The sequence below is a fragment of the Rhododendron vialii genome, chromosome 8a, assembly GCF_030253575.1.
Source record: "Rhododendron vialii isolate Sample 1 chromosome 8a, ASM3025357v1".
Lineage (NCBI taxonomy): Eukaryota > Viridiplantae > Streptophyta > Magnoliopsida > Ericales > Ericaceae > Rhododendron > Rhododendron vialii.
In genome coordinates this window covers 8,574,328-8,590,407 of record NC_080564.1, presented here as the reverse complement: position 1 = coordinate 8,590,407, position 16,080 = coordinate 8,574,328, and the positions used below count along the sequence as shown (strand labels likewise).

Here is a 16,080-nt window from a genome sequence, read left to right as displayed (position 1 = left end):
ACTGAGCTAGCCTCAATTAAGCTAAGTGCATGTTCACCTTATCCCAATTCTTGTAGGTGTACAAAATTGCAATCTCTAATTAAGACGGGGCAGTCAAGCATTTAAAGAGAGAAGATCTAGAGGAACGTACTGTTTCCAAAACTGAACATGATTTCATAAAAACAACACCACATGATGATATATGTGTCATTATTAATGACTACCAACTTACAAAATTTCAGGGAAAAAAAATAAAAGAGAACTTCCATTCTCAAGTAGCCAAATTGAGTAAGTTGTAAATGAGTTGGGTCTATGATAGGTCATTAGTCTATTTAAAATCCATTAGTTATGAACTCAATTATTCATATTCAACCCGACCTATTTATTTAAAATTAAAACCGACCCGCACGTTAACATACCCATGTATATTGAAATGATCATATTATCCTGGTACATCTAAATGACTAAAATACCCATATACATGAAAATTACCATATTATCTGTAACGACCATCCTAATTTTTGGTAAATAAAAATTTCATTAAATATTTAAATTTTATTCCAATTACTTGGATTTCATTTAAAAATCCTTTTTAATTCTTAGTAATCCGTCATAATTAGATTTGAGACTTATAAAATTATATCTTTCTACACCGGACAACCTAGTCATTTTCTAAAGACAAATATGTTTATAGAAGCTCTTGTATACTTTCCTAGTAAGTAAATAAAATCATTAAATTGTATTTCTTGGCTAAAAATCCTACTTGGCAAGTAGAATTAGCTTTCAACCGATTAGTTAGAGAAGTCTAACTGCCGTTTCAACCAAGTTACAATCTCCTAACCCTAGATGGACCTTTTTGACCGTCTTTGAGCCTTGTGAACCTATCCAAACCGTAATTAAACCTTTTGGACCAAAGGATGTAATCATTTCACTTTTATGACTAGTCAATTTTTGACTTTATTTCTCATCATTACATCTTCCTAGTATATTTTTTCTCCTTACCCATTGAACGATAGTTGTTAGGAAAATTTTTACGCTTTGGGTAATAGATTTTGTTTCCAATCAATTAATTAGGCAAACTTAAGTACCAATCGACTTAGTTACATTTTTCTAGCATTTAAGGATTATTGGACAAATATAGTAATCATGATACTACTAAAAGTAGTACTCATAACCTACTTTAATCATGACTACTTGACCATAGACTTATTTTCTAAGAAACTATTAACCATTGATCCATATGATTACCTTTGGAAGCTTAACCTTTAATCATGACCTACCTTAGCCTTATAAGCCTACTTGGACCTAACCATATTTAGTCACATCTATCATCATTACCTCTTTAACCATTGGATAATATTTGTTAGAAAAAATTTTATCCCTTGGATAATGGAGACTAGACTTACCAAAGTGTATATATATTTGACAAGACAAGTCATACCAAAAGAAGCTATCATTTTGCTTCCAAAAGAAGCAAACTTAGCCTTGTCATGCATGTCAACCTAAGACTAATAGCCCTAAACCTAATAATTACCCTCCAAGGCTTATTTTTCTCTATTTTCTCTAGATAGATAGATATATATATATATACACACACACATAGTATTAGAGAGAGAGAGAATGACCGAGAAAGAGGCTGAGAGTGGGAGGAAGAGAGATGGAGTGTGTGGTGTGCTTTGTTTACTCCCACAAGCTACCCCTTTAGCCTTAAACCTATTTATGACTTGACAACCCATTTCTAGTCAATTTCTAACATAGAATCCTAACCCTAATCATTCTAGATTTGATTCCAAAGTAGTCTTTAATCATCCTAGAACCTAGCCTTAATTACCCTAGGATTTGACTACTAACCTATACCTATGAATGACTAAACATGGAAGGCTATACCTTAGCCTAATCAAACCCTACCTTAGACTTGTAAGACTTGCCATAATCACCTAGAAAGCCTAGAAAGCCTAAAGATCCTAGTTAGTTTATGGCCTTAAGTCTAAAAGGATTGGACAAGACAAGTCATGGAAGGCTTTCAAGCATGATTTGACATGACCATGGAGGAAATCCATGGGAGAGAGAGAGAGAGAAGATATGGCCGGCCAAGAGGAGAGAGGAGGAGCCAAGAATTTTGCTATAAATAGGACCCCTCACTTGCCATTTCAACCCACACCTTCATCCTCCAACTTTTCTCTCTAGACTTTCTAGCATTCTTACTTTGTTCTTCCTTGTTCTTGCTTGTTCTTGAAGTTCTTCCTAAGTTCTCCTCCGAAAACACCTTTTCAATCCAAAAAGTTCAAGTAGTTTTAGTCACAAAGTAGTTTCGAGAGAAACATTTCTCTTTCGAAGCTACCGGAAGCCAACCGTAAGAAGTTACTCTGCCCAAACACCAACCAACTTTCCATAGTCATCAACTACCGTCAAGAAGAAAGGTAAAACCCCTAGTCCAATAACTCTACGTATAGCATAGAATCGTACATTAGAAGGTAAAATGTTCTTAATTAATTCAAAATACCAATATCCTCATCGTTTTCCTTAAGTAGATAAGGTTATCTATTGTTTAGTTTAAAGTAGATAAGGTTATCTATCGTTTATTATCGCCATGCATGGTAGTCAACAAGTGTATCTTAATAATAGAAGAATGAGCATGTTGAATGAGTTACTTTTACTCTAATAAACATGTGTTATTTGCGGATCAAAAAAAAAAAAAACATGTGTTATTTTGAATTTTTCATAAATGAAGAAAGAACGGTTTTCGAAAGATAAGACTTTATCGTTGATAGAAGTATTCGTATTTTGATCTTTAGGATGGTTATGAGCATGATTACAAATATGGAGTTGGATGATCTTGGTAGTTTAGTTTCAAGATTACAATGAATGATTTATGTTTTTGAAAAGTCCTACCGCGGAGTCTATGCATGAAAATGGGACACGAAAATCGAAAAAGTAGAAACATAATACCTAGGGTGTGGTTTGATAAAAAGGCGTGTTTTGAAAATGTGAAATATTTTGAAAACCGTAATGTGGCCGGACATGGTAACCCATTGTGTAGTGTGTGTTTTGTGTGCCAATGGGAATCCGGTGCGGCGGAACCATTGTGAGGATACTCGGGAGCCCGGAACCGCAGAACCGAGGTTGGGTGTGTGGCTTGGTTATCTGCGGAGAGGAGCCAATGCAAAGTGTGCCAATGGGAACCCAGTGCGGCGGAACCATTATGAGGATACTCGGGAACCCGGAACCAAGGTTGGGTGTGTTAAACAGATTTTGGAAACAATGATAAGGATAATGAAATGTGAAAAAATGATGACACGGTCTACGAGAAGTCACGTAGGAGAAACTCAGAACTCATAGACATCTACGTTAGTTGATTAGTGAATGTGGTGTATCATTGTTAATTGTGGTGTTAATCATGTACATGTCAACTTTTGTTTGTAAGTTAAGGGTTAGTGAATATGGGTTATTCTATTAAGCCTTCGTAGCTCACGGTGTTACCTTTGGTGACCCTGACATATTATATTGGTGGTGACGACGGTATAATGTGTCAGATTTCATAGATGAACAGGGTGAACTTTATACCTTGGAAGCTTTTGGAGCCGAAGAGCTGGCCTGAATGGAAGAGGAAGCGGAGCAGTAGATAGGAACCCTAGCTACCCTTTCTTTGTTGATTAGAAGTACTCTTTTGAAATTTATGTTGTAATATTGAGCTAGACTCCTTTTAATATTCAATGAAATTGTCCTATTTAACGTTCCCAAAATTCAGGGCGTTACATTATCCCTATGAGTGGCAGAGAACCATTTCATACAATACGCACCAATTAATACTTACCATACCAATTCTTCCTCCATTGTACCTCTTCAAATTCTTCATGAAAAAAAATAGTTTCAAGATTAGTCGAAGGAGATAAAAATAATACGCAGTTGTGGAGTATTCACTGTTAGGTTTTGGAAAAAGGCTTTTTTGTGAGAAATTTAGTATTTCTGTACATAGCATTGCTGGGAAGTCCTAATAGAAGGCTCAAAATAAATCAGAATACTAAGTTAGAAAGTGAAACAGGACAGTATAGTGTTCTAGGAACCCCGTTAAACATACCCTAAAACTTAGTTCTAAAGCTTCCAAGTTCCATCTTAAACATCAATAATCTCTCTCTCTCTCTCTCTCTCTCTCTCTCTCTCTCTCTCTCTCTCTCTCTCTCTCTCTCTCTCTCTCTCTCATCCACCCTAAAGAAGTTGCCGCCCCCCATCTCTCTCCTTCCCCTCCCCACAAGGTTTTATGCCCTAGTGGGTGATAGGAGGGGAGGGATTTCTGCCTCTCGTTGGACTTTTCAATATCCCAATTCTAGATCTTGGAAATTTTATCTCTTTTCCTCTTCACCCCCATCCTCGTCCTCTCCAAACCACCATCTGTCGCCCCTCCTCCGCCTTTTCCGTTGCAGTCCGACGGCTTTTGGATGTAGTGTTTTGCAGATCGTAGTTGCCGGAGGCGTCCTCTTCCCGCCGGAGTGGGAGATCTAGGTGGGTGGATGAAGTTTGCTACGGCAGACTCCGTCCGGTTCGTTACCGATTTTTCTCTTTTTTCTGGTTATTTTCTTTGGTGTCCCCTGTGTGGGATTTCTTCATATTTGTGGGGTTTCTATCACTCCTGTGTGGGTGTTTTTGGTTATTTTCTACAAGGCTCTGTTTGTTTGGAGCAATGAGTTGGGTGTGGTTTTTGAACCGATTCCCCTCCTATTTGGTTTTTTGATCCTTTGTTTAGGAATAGAGTTTCCTCTTGATGTACTGTTTCTTGGATCTATATTATCACATTTTATCATTGTGGAAAAAAAAAAAGGTTCCATCTTAAGATTTTATATTCGAAAACTTTCTAGATTTACCAACTCCTCACACGGAGTTTTCTAATTTCAATTGGGCTCCTTGCAAGTAGGCAGTGAAATTATATGCTAAATATTAATCGATTTGTGCATAAACTAACCTGAGCACTTGATTGATTGGAAAGGAGAATGCCATAACGTCAACCATTATTGGCTCACATTGAAAAAAAAAAACTTCTTAAGAATTCCACTTGATTCTACAGTGTTGAAAAGCAGTACAACCATGAAATTAAAGTGTACACGGTGTAACAACATCACATTTAGCGGTTTAAAATCGACGTGGACTGTTAGTTGATTTATTACTCCATAGAGAAAAGATCAGCTACTGTATAGTGCTATCTCTTCTTCTTCTTTTTTATGGTTGGGTTTGATGGTCAAGGTGTCCAAATCAATTTATGCAAGACTCAACTATTTATCTTCCTGGTCGGGTTTAAAATAGGTCATCTATATCGAAACTAGAAAATTCACAAGATTTTTTTTTTTTGTGACCTGGGGCCTAAGAAATTGTCAAATTTCGCATTGACGATATCCGGCTCATCCTATTGCTACTCTCTGTGGTTTAAAATTCCTGGTTTTCAGGTTTTGTGGTGGGAGGACATGCACGTCAGTAACTTATCTTTGGAGCCTCAGAATTTAGAACAGAGACTACGCTTGCTTTGCATGTGTATAAAATCCAGAGACTACGCTTTATTTTTGAGCAGCTTCACTCGAAACCTTTTCACATGCTTATTGATTATTGGTTTTTTTGAGGACATTGCAGAATAAAAGAAAGAAATGGACATCCAGTTTCCATTAGGAGTGAGAAAGGGTGGTTGGACCGAGGAAGAAGACTGTCTTCTGAAGAAGTGCGTTGAGAAACATGGAGAGGGGAACTGGCACCAAGTCCCTCGCAAAGCAGGTCAGTTTTTTTTCCCCTCTTTTTAGAGAGAGAGAGAGAGAGAGAGAGAGAGAGGAGGGAAGATGGAGGTTGCTTGATGGTACCAAGTACCAACGGTTCGTGAGAGTTTGGTCTGATTCAGCTTGTTTCATGGTTCTTGTATATTTATCTGGGTTGCTTGTAAATCTCTTCTTTTTTTTCGGAAAGAGGAATAACAGGAGAAGAAAAAAGATGGATGAGTTTTGGAAAAAGTTACGGAAAGATTTAAGTCTCAAAAAAGATGTTAGTTTTGCATTATTTCAAATTACTAAATTTTTTCAAAAATTTTGTGATAATTTTATTACTTTTTATCGTCAAGACGAATACTAGCTTATTACAAAAAAAAATTGAATGCAAAGCATATGAAAGTTCAAAAAAAAACTCAAAAAATCTAAAATAATTAATGTAAGCAACTGCTAAAGACAGACTTCATATGTGATAGTAATTCTTCGAGAAAAAAAATTGTGTAGTAGCATTCTTTTCTTTCTTCTTTGTATTACAGGATTAAATAGATGCAGAAAAAGTTGTAGGCTGAGGTGGTTGAATTACTTGAGGCCAAATATTAAGAGAGGAAATTTTACTGTGGATGAAGTTGATCTCATTATCAGGCTTCATAAGCTGCTTGGCAACAGGCAATCTCTCTCTCTCTCTCTCTCTCTCTCTCTCTCTCTCTCTCTCTCTCTCTCTCTCTCTCTCTCTCTCTCTCTCTCTCTCTCTCTCTCTCTCTCTCTCTCTCTCCTTGTGTGTTCTGTTTTCGAACCCCATGCCAAGACCAAACTCTTTGTAGTAATGATCTTAGGCCCGTTCCGCTTTCTTTAAAAGGTAATTTCAAATTCAAATATAACGAAAAATGAAAAATAAATTTTTGATTTTTTTTTGGACTGTATAAAAGATCTCAATTAGATCTATCAAACAAGATCCATATTGATAGAAAAATTATTTGCGTAAACACATAATTTTTGAACTTGAAATTACCTTCTTTTTTAAAAAGTTCTTTTTCAAAGGAAGTGGGTCGAACACCCCCTTACTTCTTGTCTTTGCCTTTGGCTTGATATAACCTAGCTAAACCAATATTCCCAGTACTCTTGTTCATCGGCGGCCTTGCTTTTAAATTTTAAATTTGTTTTAATGATTATTCTTGTTAAAGAAAAATGCTAGTGAACACTGAATAGATATAAGAATTATAGTATATGAGTAATTTAGATGCGATTGTAAGAGTACTGATTCTTCAACTTGCCAACTGCATGTATCAACAAAGTTAACATTTTGATACACAATTTTTTTTGTTCTTTCTCTTGGAGATGCCCTTAGTTACACGTTTCCCTTATTATGTTGCAATTTTGGGAAAGAAGTTTTTACATTTTAAAAAGCTATGAAAAGGGCTATTAAAAAATCAAAAATATCAAAGATAAAATGTTTATATTGGTTCAACTTTTCTTGTATTAGGCTGGTTTTGGACGATTAAGTCACTTAAAAAAATTGTATTTGTTAGTTTTGTGTCAAATTTTTGTGGATTATTGATTGTTTTCGGCTAGAGGAATTGAAAAGGTAAAAAAAATTTATGATCATAATTTTGAAATTTTTTGAATAAAAACAAAAATAAGTCTATTCAAAAAATTATGAGTATCGATCATAATTTTTTATTTTTTCGATTCCTCTCGTCGAGACAAATCAATAATCCATAAAAAAATTAACACAAAAACACACAAATGCGAATTTTTTTAAATTAAGACAAACCAGCGTGCGACTGCGTTAACTGTTTTATCCCGATATGTGTGACTTATTGGTTCAAAACTAGCCTAAATCATTTTTGATACTGCATTAACTGTTTTATCTATATGTGTGAGGATTTTATGATTAATGTCAATTTTTAAAATATATTTTGAAATTTCAGACTATACCTTTCCATAATTATCATTAATTTTTTGTGATGTATACGTCCATAATTAATGCTGATCATAGTTCAATCCTGCAACATTAATTATATGCCCTCACCACATTAATTGGTTCTTTACTTTAAACAGATGGTCGCTAATTGCGGGTAGACTTCCAGGAAGAACATCAAATGATGTCAAGAATTACTGGAATACCCATTTGCACAAGCAATCGAATGATCAAATCCAGAAAGATGTACAGAAATCGAAAATGACCCAGAGCACGATGGAAAAAATCAAAGTCATACGGCCTCGACCTCGGACCTTCTCGAAGAATCTACCTTGGCGGATGGGTAAAACTGTCATTACAGATAAAACTCAGACAAAAGAGAATTTCTCCAACCCATTCCAATCTCCTTCACCAGGGGATGACGACGGAATATTGTGGTGGGATAACATGTTAACTGATCCTGATATTAACGAAGGAATGATAAAATGGACCAATGAAGAAGCGATTATGGAAGGCGGGGGTGAAAAGGAAAAATCAGGTATGCAGGGAGCTGGTAGGGATCCTTTCAGCTGTATTCAACAAGATAACCAGAGTAATTGGAGTGACCTTTTTATGGACAATATAGACCTTCAGGATATTTTAAGAGATTGTCAAGTAGTACCTTGACATTTTATTTTTCTTTGAAATATTTAGTATCGATTGAGTTTTGTCTTTTATGATTTTAGTATTTGTTTTTATCGACCAAATTAAGAGAGACTTTAATAAAATATTAGAGGTCGAGCATATAACCAAAAGCTCGGTGACACGAGTTCGACTCTTGCAGCAAGTAGGTGTAAAGATAGAAGGATGGATTACGATAACAACCACGTCAAGTCACTTTATTGACCCCGGCCGTCGTTCCGGTTCCTCCTCCAAAGGAGTAATGTACAGTACCACGTGAACCTCGCACGTATAGAAAAGAAATTCCGTGACCGACCGTCCTCAATCATCAAAGACCCCACTTGTTTTGGCCAATTTAGGCAATTTTAATTTCAGAGCTGGGCTAGGGATGGCATTCGGGGTATTCGGGGCGGATATTGGCATATCCGTACCCGATCCCCGAAACCGAAAGCCGAACCAAATCCGCCCCGATACCCGAACGGGGAGGGGAGGAATGAGCCGTAACCAAACCAAACGGGGTTCGGGTAATCCCCGAACCGAATGGGTAACCGATTATTACGAGAGAGAGAGAGAGAGAATGCAGATCTAGAATCTCTGTAAACTAATCAAGCAACACAACTCATTGACCAACACAAACACCAACTTCAATCGATTAAATAAACGTATATGGAACAGAAATGGAACTTGTGGTTTGTTGCGGTGGACCTCGGTTCTCGGGCTCAGTCTGAGAGACGATCGACGAGACGACATCAGCTCCTTCTTCACCTCTTCGTAGTGATGATGATGGACGGCGAGATGAGTGCCTGAAGTGATGAAGATCGACAGCGACTCGGCGAGAGAGGTGAGGCTGATCGACGGCATGAGGCGAGAGGGGTGAGGCTGATCGATTGGCAGCGTAGGACCTGTGAGGATGACTGGTAGGAAATTAGGAATCGTAGAGAGAGAGAGAGAGAGAGAGAGAGAAGGAGAGGAGAGGAGAGAAGAGAGAGAGACCCCAGATTGATTTTTTTGCTCGGCACCTGAGATTGATTTTCGCCCCTTTCTTGGCTCTGAGAAGTGAGAAATGAACTAGAGCCCAAACCCTACCTCAAGTGTATGTGTGTATATATATATACAGGGGTATTTTTGTAATTTACTTGTTTCGGTTCGGTTCGGTTACGGTTCGGTTCGGGTATCGGTTCGGGTACCAGACAAACCATAACCGAACCGATACCCGTTCGGGTATCCAAGGCCTCAACCATACCCGTACCCGCGGGGAATATTTCGGTTATGGTTCGGGGAAATTCTTCGGTTACGGTTCGGGTACCCATCGATTCGGTTCAAATTGCCATCCCTAAGCTGGGCTGTGTCCTACCCTCCAACTGTAACCCGTACTCTTAAATTATCACCTAAGTACTTGAGGTTGTAAATACTTTTTGAATTGGGCCCACGACATCAATCACCTCAAAGTTTAAACAAAAATGCTAAGGACACGTACATTTGTACACATATCTTGCACATACATTTTTATAGGGCCTACCTCGGGTCCTACCAATATGAACCGAACCGCTTATTATTTTTAAAATAATGTTTTAAGAGTTTCTGTAAAAAATCAACTCGATAGAATATCGGTAAAGGCTTTTTCAGAAATCGCAGTGCGAATCAGACTGTTTCACCGTATAATTTCTGAAAAAACCCTTATCGATATCCTATCGAGTTGATTTTTTACAGGAACTCTTAAAAAATTATTTTAAAAATAATGAACAGTTCGGATCATATTGGTTGGACCCGAGGTGGGCCCCATAAAAGTATATATGCAAGATATGTGTAAAAGTGTATGTGCAAGTAGCTTAGAAACGGATTTGGCTTGTCTGCTTATTCAATTTCATCCGTTCATCTTAATAATTAATAATTCGATTTGTTGAAATTTTTGCTGATAAAAGTATATTCTTTCTGGTGAGAATTGGAAAACAAATCTAGACCATTAAAACTATCATCTGACGGTTGCGATCATTTGGACCACATCTCCGCAATCCAAAACTGGACTACAAACAAATCAGAGCTTCAAGCCAAATGTTTGGAATTTACATAAAAGGTAGAGTAATTGACTTTTACCCTTTTTTAACATCCGCACTCGCCTTATTATATGATGATGATGTTAAATTCGTTATGTTATGTGTACAGATCGGGGGGACCCCATCAATGAAGGGGCAGTGCCGCAGGGGTGAATTTAAATACTACTAACAAAGAGTGAGGTGGTAAAAATGAAAGTGCAAAAATCATTACCCTAAAATTTATATTCAAGAGTGGGGTGTGCAGCGTGTATTATACAGTCCTAAATATGCCATGTGCATGGTTTTAAAAAATGACCATTACGTAACGGAATTTGGAAGGGCCGATACTGTTACGGCGACGAAAAACGGTGTTACGGGAATTCACAGGGGTAACGGCCGTTACGTAAGGTGAATCGGGTGTGTAACGTCTGTTACACCCCATTACACTGTTCTAGCCCGTCGATCTACCATTTTGGGCGAAGTATCTGTCAAGACTAGGAGTGGGAGGAGGAGGAGGAAGAAGAAGATGGAGGAGACGGAGGGGAGAGAGAGAGAGAGAGAGTACTGACCGTCGGAGATGACGAAGCTGAAGCAGCGACCAGCAGCTGCTGCTGCTGAGAGTGATAAGTTTAGACGAGAACTTTTGTTTTTAGGGTTTTAGTCTATTTTTGGTTTGGGCCACTTGTGGGCTTGTTGGGCCAACATCTTTCCACTTATCCTAAGGTTTGCATTTCTCAACTAATGGGTTATAAAGGCTTTTTCCTTAACTAATGGGCCATAAAAATATATCTTTACCCTATTCTATATTTAATATTTGTGTTTGAAATAAATAAAACCTAAATAAGTGGTGATATTTTAAAAGCTAATTAATTTACTTGTATGAATAATACAGGTATCCATATAAATCATCTATGATAGTACCAATCCTAGTTTATTAGACACTGAAGCCTTACGAAAATTTTAGCATTTATTGCGTCAAAACGCGACTTTTGATCTAATCTTACTCACAAAATTACTTCTAAAGGTCAAATATTTGTCATATAACGATAAAAACATTCAAGTTTTCAAAAATAAGGTTAGAACATGTGTATCAATGCTTTTTTTTTTTATCATTTGCTAGTGCTTTAAAAAAATTCACGACTACAGTCTTCAATTTCCGTTACACATTGACCGATACTCCCGATACCTGTTACCCGCGACCCCGACCATTACGCCGACCGCGACCGCTATTTAAAACCATGGGCATGTGTAATAGACTTAGCATTCTCCAAATTATATCATATTGCTCATTCAGTTCTGTTGAAATTCCAAATTTAAACAGGTGTAAATGGAAATCTAAATTTTGAAAAGTGAAAAAAAAAGGATGTCTGGTTTGTTAACTTTTTTCTTTTGAACAAAGAAAAAGAGAATTTATTAATGTTCAAAAAAGGAGTATCGCAGAAAACAAATATATACAAACTATAGTAAACAATCGATACACACAAACCGTAAGATAGTAAACAACAGATGCACCATAATCGTAGCACTTTTCAACTATGTTAGCACCTACCCAATAGTGATCGTGCATCTACCAAAACACCCTTAACCTAAAAACAAATACCAAAACACCCTTAAGCTAAAAACAAATAGAGCAAAAAAAAAATACCGAACTATGTTGGTGAAATACCACTAGATGGGCACCCAAACCAGCAACTAGCTACTTGGACACCAAATCTCCATCAACAACCACCATCCAGACAGACAGGCCCAAGATGCCTAGCAACCAGAATACAAAATCATTAACTGATATGCTGATTGTAAAGTGATTTTCACATTTTCATTTTTACTATTCACTTTTCTTTTCTTGTTTTTATTCATTTGAATTTATTATCTTGTTCTTTTTTCAATATATTTTCACATACGGCAACATATTGTAAATTCATGTGGATAAAGACAAAAAAGAGAGTATGAATTGTAAAAATGAGAGTGTGAAAATCATTTCCCTGCTGATTTTTTTTTCCTTTTTTGGGTTGAGTGGTCGAAGGTGTTCAGGTCAATTTACGTGCATCTTAACTAATACCCTTTTCCGGAAGGGTCAAAAACAAGTCACTCACGCCTGAAAATTTACTTTCTTGCAGCTTAACTCCAAGAATTAATATGTTGTTTTTCCTGCTCTCCAACTCACCCAAAAACGCAACTCAGAATCAGATTTCTTCACATGTCTCAAAACCAAATAGGTTCCTTATCATTCACTATTTATCAACAATTTCTCTCTTTTTGCTTTGCCTTCTCTCTACTTTCTCTCTCTATCTTTTCTCTTCCTAGGGTTTCTGCTGGGGGTGGGGCTGTCGCCTCCCATCTCCACCTCCCCCTCTCCCCTCCAGCCGGCCTCCTCTATCCCTTCCCTCTACCCCTCTTTCCATCTCCACCACAGATCTACTATCCTTTCCCCCCTTGCTCTAAACCCTTTGCCACTCCTCCTCCGCCGCCCTCTATCGCCGCTCCTCTCAGATCCCTCTCCGTCTCCCTCTCTCAACCCCCCCCCACTCCGCCCTTCCTTCTTCTCTGCTGCGGGTTAGGACTGGGTTGGTTGGGGTGTTGTGAAGTAGCTGTGGTGGCTTGGCTCCTCCGGCGAATAAGTTGCTGGACCCGTGGCGGCGTTTCTGGTGACAGAGTTGGTGACCGGAGCTTTTATTTTCTGTTATTTTCGGTTTCCCTCCGGTTTCGAAGCGGTCTGTTCCCTGCGTGGAACCTTCACCACCCTCTATGGGTGTTTCTGTTCCCTCAAAGAGTTGCGCGACGGGGAGGATGGTGAGGCTGGTCAATTTACCGATGCCGTCCTCGTTACCTTTAGCGTATTATCCCTGTGTGGAGCTTTTTTTCATGTGCTTTTGTGAGTGTCTTTCCTTCGCCTTGGGGATTCGTCCTTGGATAACCCGATTGTTGAGGTCTGTGTACCCATCAACAGGCTCTGGTGCTTGGGAGTCTGTAGCCTCACGTGGACAATTTTCTGTTCTTTCATGAGCAATGAAATTGTCTGTTATCAAAAATATATATATATATAGGTTCCTTGTCCTAAAATATACTCTCATTCCTGGTCTTCTTCCAAATGGACCAAACAATAGCAAAAGATAAAACTTTCCAGATGAGTTTCTTTAATCTTCTCTTAAACTGGCCAGCCTCTACACCATTCTATCAGTGTCCGAAAAGACGACGGACAAACCCATTGTATAATTCCACCACTGTAAGCAAACCGGACCAAATTCTCCAAACTTTCGGGCGTAGAAGTAAGACGTGATCCACTGTTTCCACCTCTCTGCGGCAAAATTTGCGCGAACTTGCAGCATGCATGATTCTCGACGATGCCCAGCCTTACGAGTCTGTCATTGGATTTGATTCTTCCCCTCCGAGCAAGCCAGCCAAAATAGCAAACTCTCGGAGGCACCACATACATTCTTCCGAAGAATGTGGAACACAACACATCTTGCTGCCAATATCACTCTCCACTAGCAGATACACTGATTCAACTGAAAATAAACCATCTGATGAAGATGCTTAATTTCCGAATTGGACGATCGATCTTATTTTCATTCGTTTAACCCCTGAATGTTGCTTAGCATTTCCAACACCGGAACCTCCCCATCATTGTGTTGAAATCAGCACATGGGCTGCTGAAGTGTGGCTCCAATTCTCTCATTGGTCAAAGATTGGATAAAGATGGGCAGCCTTTCTTGACAATGGAAAGATCAGCTATGTGTTGTTGAAGATTGGCAAAGATTTGGAAAATCTTAGGCGTGGATACTGGAGTCAATGCCACAAGCGTAGCATTTAAACCACGGTTTGGGTTTTGCCTATAAATTGGGAGCTTTGCTCCATGGTTTTGTATCTCTCTTGAGTGAGAGACCAGAGAGGAGAGTGAGGTAGTGTAGAGAGAGTAGAGCAGCGTGAGGGCTCCTCTTTCGGGAGGGAGCCGAGCTCATCTTAGGAGGCTCTGTCAAAAAGAGAATGATAGAGCATCTGAAAATCAGAGAGAGTTTGAGAGCAGCATATGTATGCATTTGTATCAGTCTATGAGTGAGTGTGAGTTTGAGTGATTTTGTAATCCTCCTCTTCCTCTATAATAGAAATTCGTCGGCCCTCTCCCGTGGACGTACCCGATTTTGGGGAACCACGTAAATCTTTGTCTCTGTGTTTGTATGTGTGTTTGTGTTCTGGTTTGGTCCTTAGTTTCCGCAACAATTGGTATCAGAGCGCCGGGTTCGGGCTGCGGACATCACCGGAGGAGCACGGACAGCACGATCGGAAGAAAGCACGGAGCATGGCCTAAGCTGGGTTCTCGGTTGAGCCGTCTGAAAACTCAATCGGACCAGTAAGGGTTGTGCACCTCACTGAGACGAGTCTATAGGAGGTGACGGGGTCGAGTTTCGTCACCGGATGAAGGCTCGGGAGCCATTCGATCGCTGTGGGCGGAGTCGGCGACGGGCAGAGAGGCTGTTTTGAAAAGCCCGATATTGTGGTTGCTCGAATTGAAGGTTGGAGCACAGGGTCGGATGGGGCTTGAAGAGACGATCACAACGGTGGTCGGAACGTCGCCGGAGGTGGCCGGAGGAGCGAGCACGCGCCGGTCAAAGGTGGGGCGTGCGAAGCGCGTCAGATCTGCGCGCGCGCGTGGATAGCGCACGCTGGCACGCGGAGAGCACACGCTGGCGTGTGGAGAGCGTGTGCCGGTCAACGCCACATGGGCGGTCAACGCTGACTAGGCGATGAGTCAGCGGCCCAGTAAGCAGCCACGTGAGCGACCACGTGGCGGTGCCACGTCAGCAGGAATGTCCCATTTTGGTGACACGTCAGCAGGTCAACGCTGACATGGAAGTCCAGTCAGCGGTACAGTGGCTGGTCAATGGTCAAACTGCCAGTTTTGGTTTTTTGCGATTTCGGGGCCATTCGGACTCCGTTTTTCGCGTATGATTAGTCGATTTTGACTATCTCGACGTTCCGGACGCAACCGCGGGCTCCATTTTCGGATTGGGGGCTCCTAGGCCGGTGCGAGCGCTTAGCGGAGCAGACTTGCAGAGATCGGAGGTTGATCGAGGCAAACATGCGCGGAGCTAGTGAGCAAGGATACACTCGGGTTGGTAGTGACACAGGCGCTCACTAGTGCATTGGTTTGCGGAGATGATTGACAGTGATCGGAAGCAGTCTGGTTCAATCGGATTTTGTGCTCTGTGATTGGGCACGGTGCGTTCGGGGTTCAGTCGCGGAAGATCTGGTCTTGCAAGGAGACACTCGGTCAGTTGGTAGATACACTTCCGGTGTGGGGGTGGTGAAACTTCTGATGGCTAGCAGTGACACAGGCGCTTGACTAGAGGGGCAGAACGGGATTGACGAACGCAGATTACAGCATCCAGGAGGTGATGCGGGCGCTCAAGCAGCAGAGGAGCGCGGATAGAAATGGACTTTGCTGCGGACATCTCGGGATTGGGATGTGGAGCATTCGGGTTTGGATGCGGAGCACTCGGTTGAGGGGGTGCAATGTATCGGCGGTGTTGCCGATATGAGTCACGGATATCTAGCTGGGTTGTTTTAGCATCCTCGTAGGTGATGTGTGAGATTATCTGGCGAGTGGAGCCTCTGGTGTGAGCAGGGGATAGCTGTGGTGCTAGAGTGGCGGATTGCAGTCGGACAACGCTGCGGATTCAACGATTACCCCACTCGGGTGTAGGGGGTGATTGTTGGGGTACACCCTTAGTGGGTGGGTGTGACCACAGGGGAT

At 40.2% G+C, this 16,080-nt stretch overlaps 1 protein-coding gene and 1 long non-coding RNA gene across 2 annotated transcripts; one reads left to right on the top strand and one right to left on the bottom strand.

The window, feature by feature from the left end:
* The first annotated feature begins 5,535 nt into the window (after positions 1-5,535).
* On the top strand, positions 5,536-8,459 carry LOC131335623 (transcription factor MYB1-like). Its single transcript, XM_058371072.1, has 3 exons — positions 5,536-5,733; positions 6,254-6,383; positions 7,776-8,459. The coding sequence occupies exons 1-3, from the start codon at positions 5,610-5,612 to the stop codon at positions 8,299-8,301; spliced, it is 780 nt and encodes a 259-aa protein (XP_058227055.1). The 5' UTR covers positions 5,536-5,609; the 3' UTR covers positions 8,302-8,459.
* On the bottom strand, positions 6,424-7,742 carry LOC131335629 (uncharacterized). The gene is made up of 2 exons (XR_009202567.1): positions 6,772-7,742; positions 6,424-6,545 (listed from the first exon to the last, which is right to left on the bottom strand). It is a non-coding gene; the product is annotated as an uncharacterized LOC131335629 (long non-coding RNA).
* Positions 8,460-16,080: the final 7,621 nt, after the last annotated feature.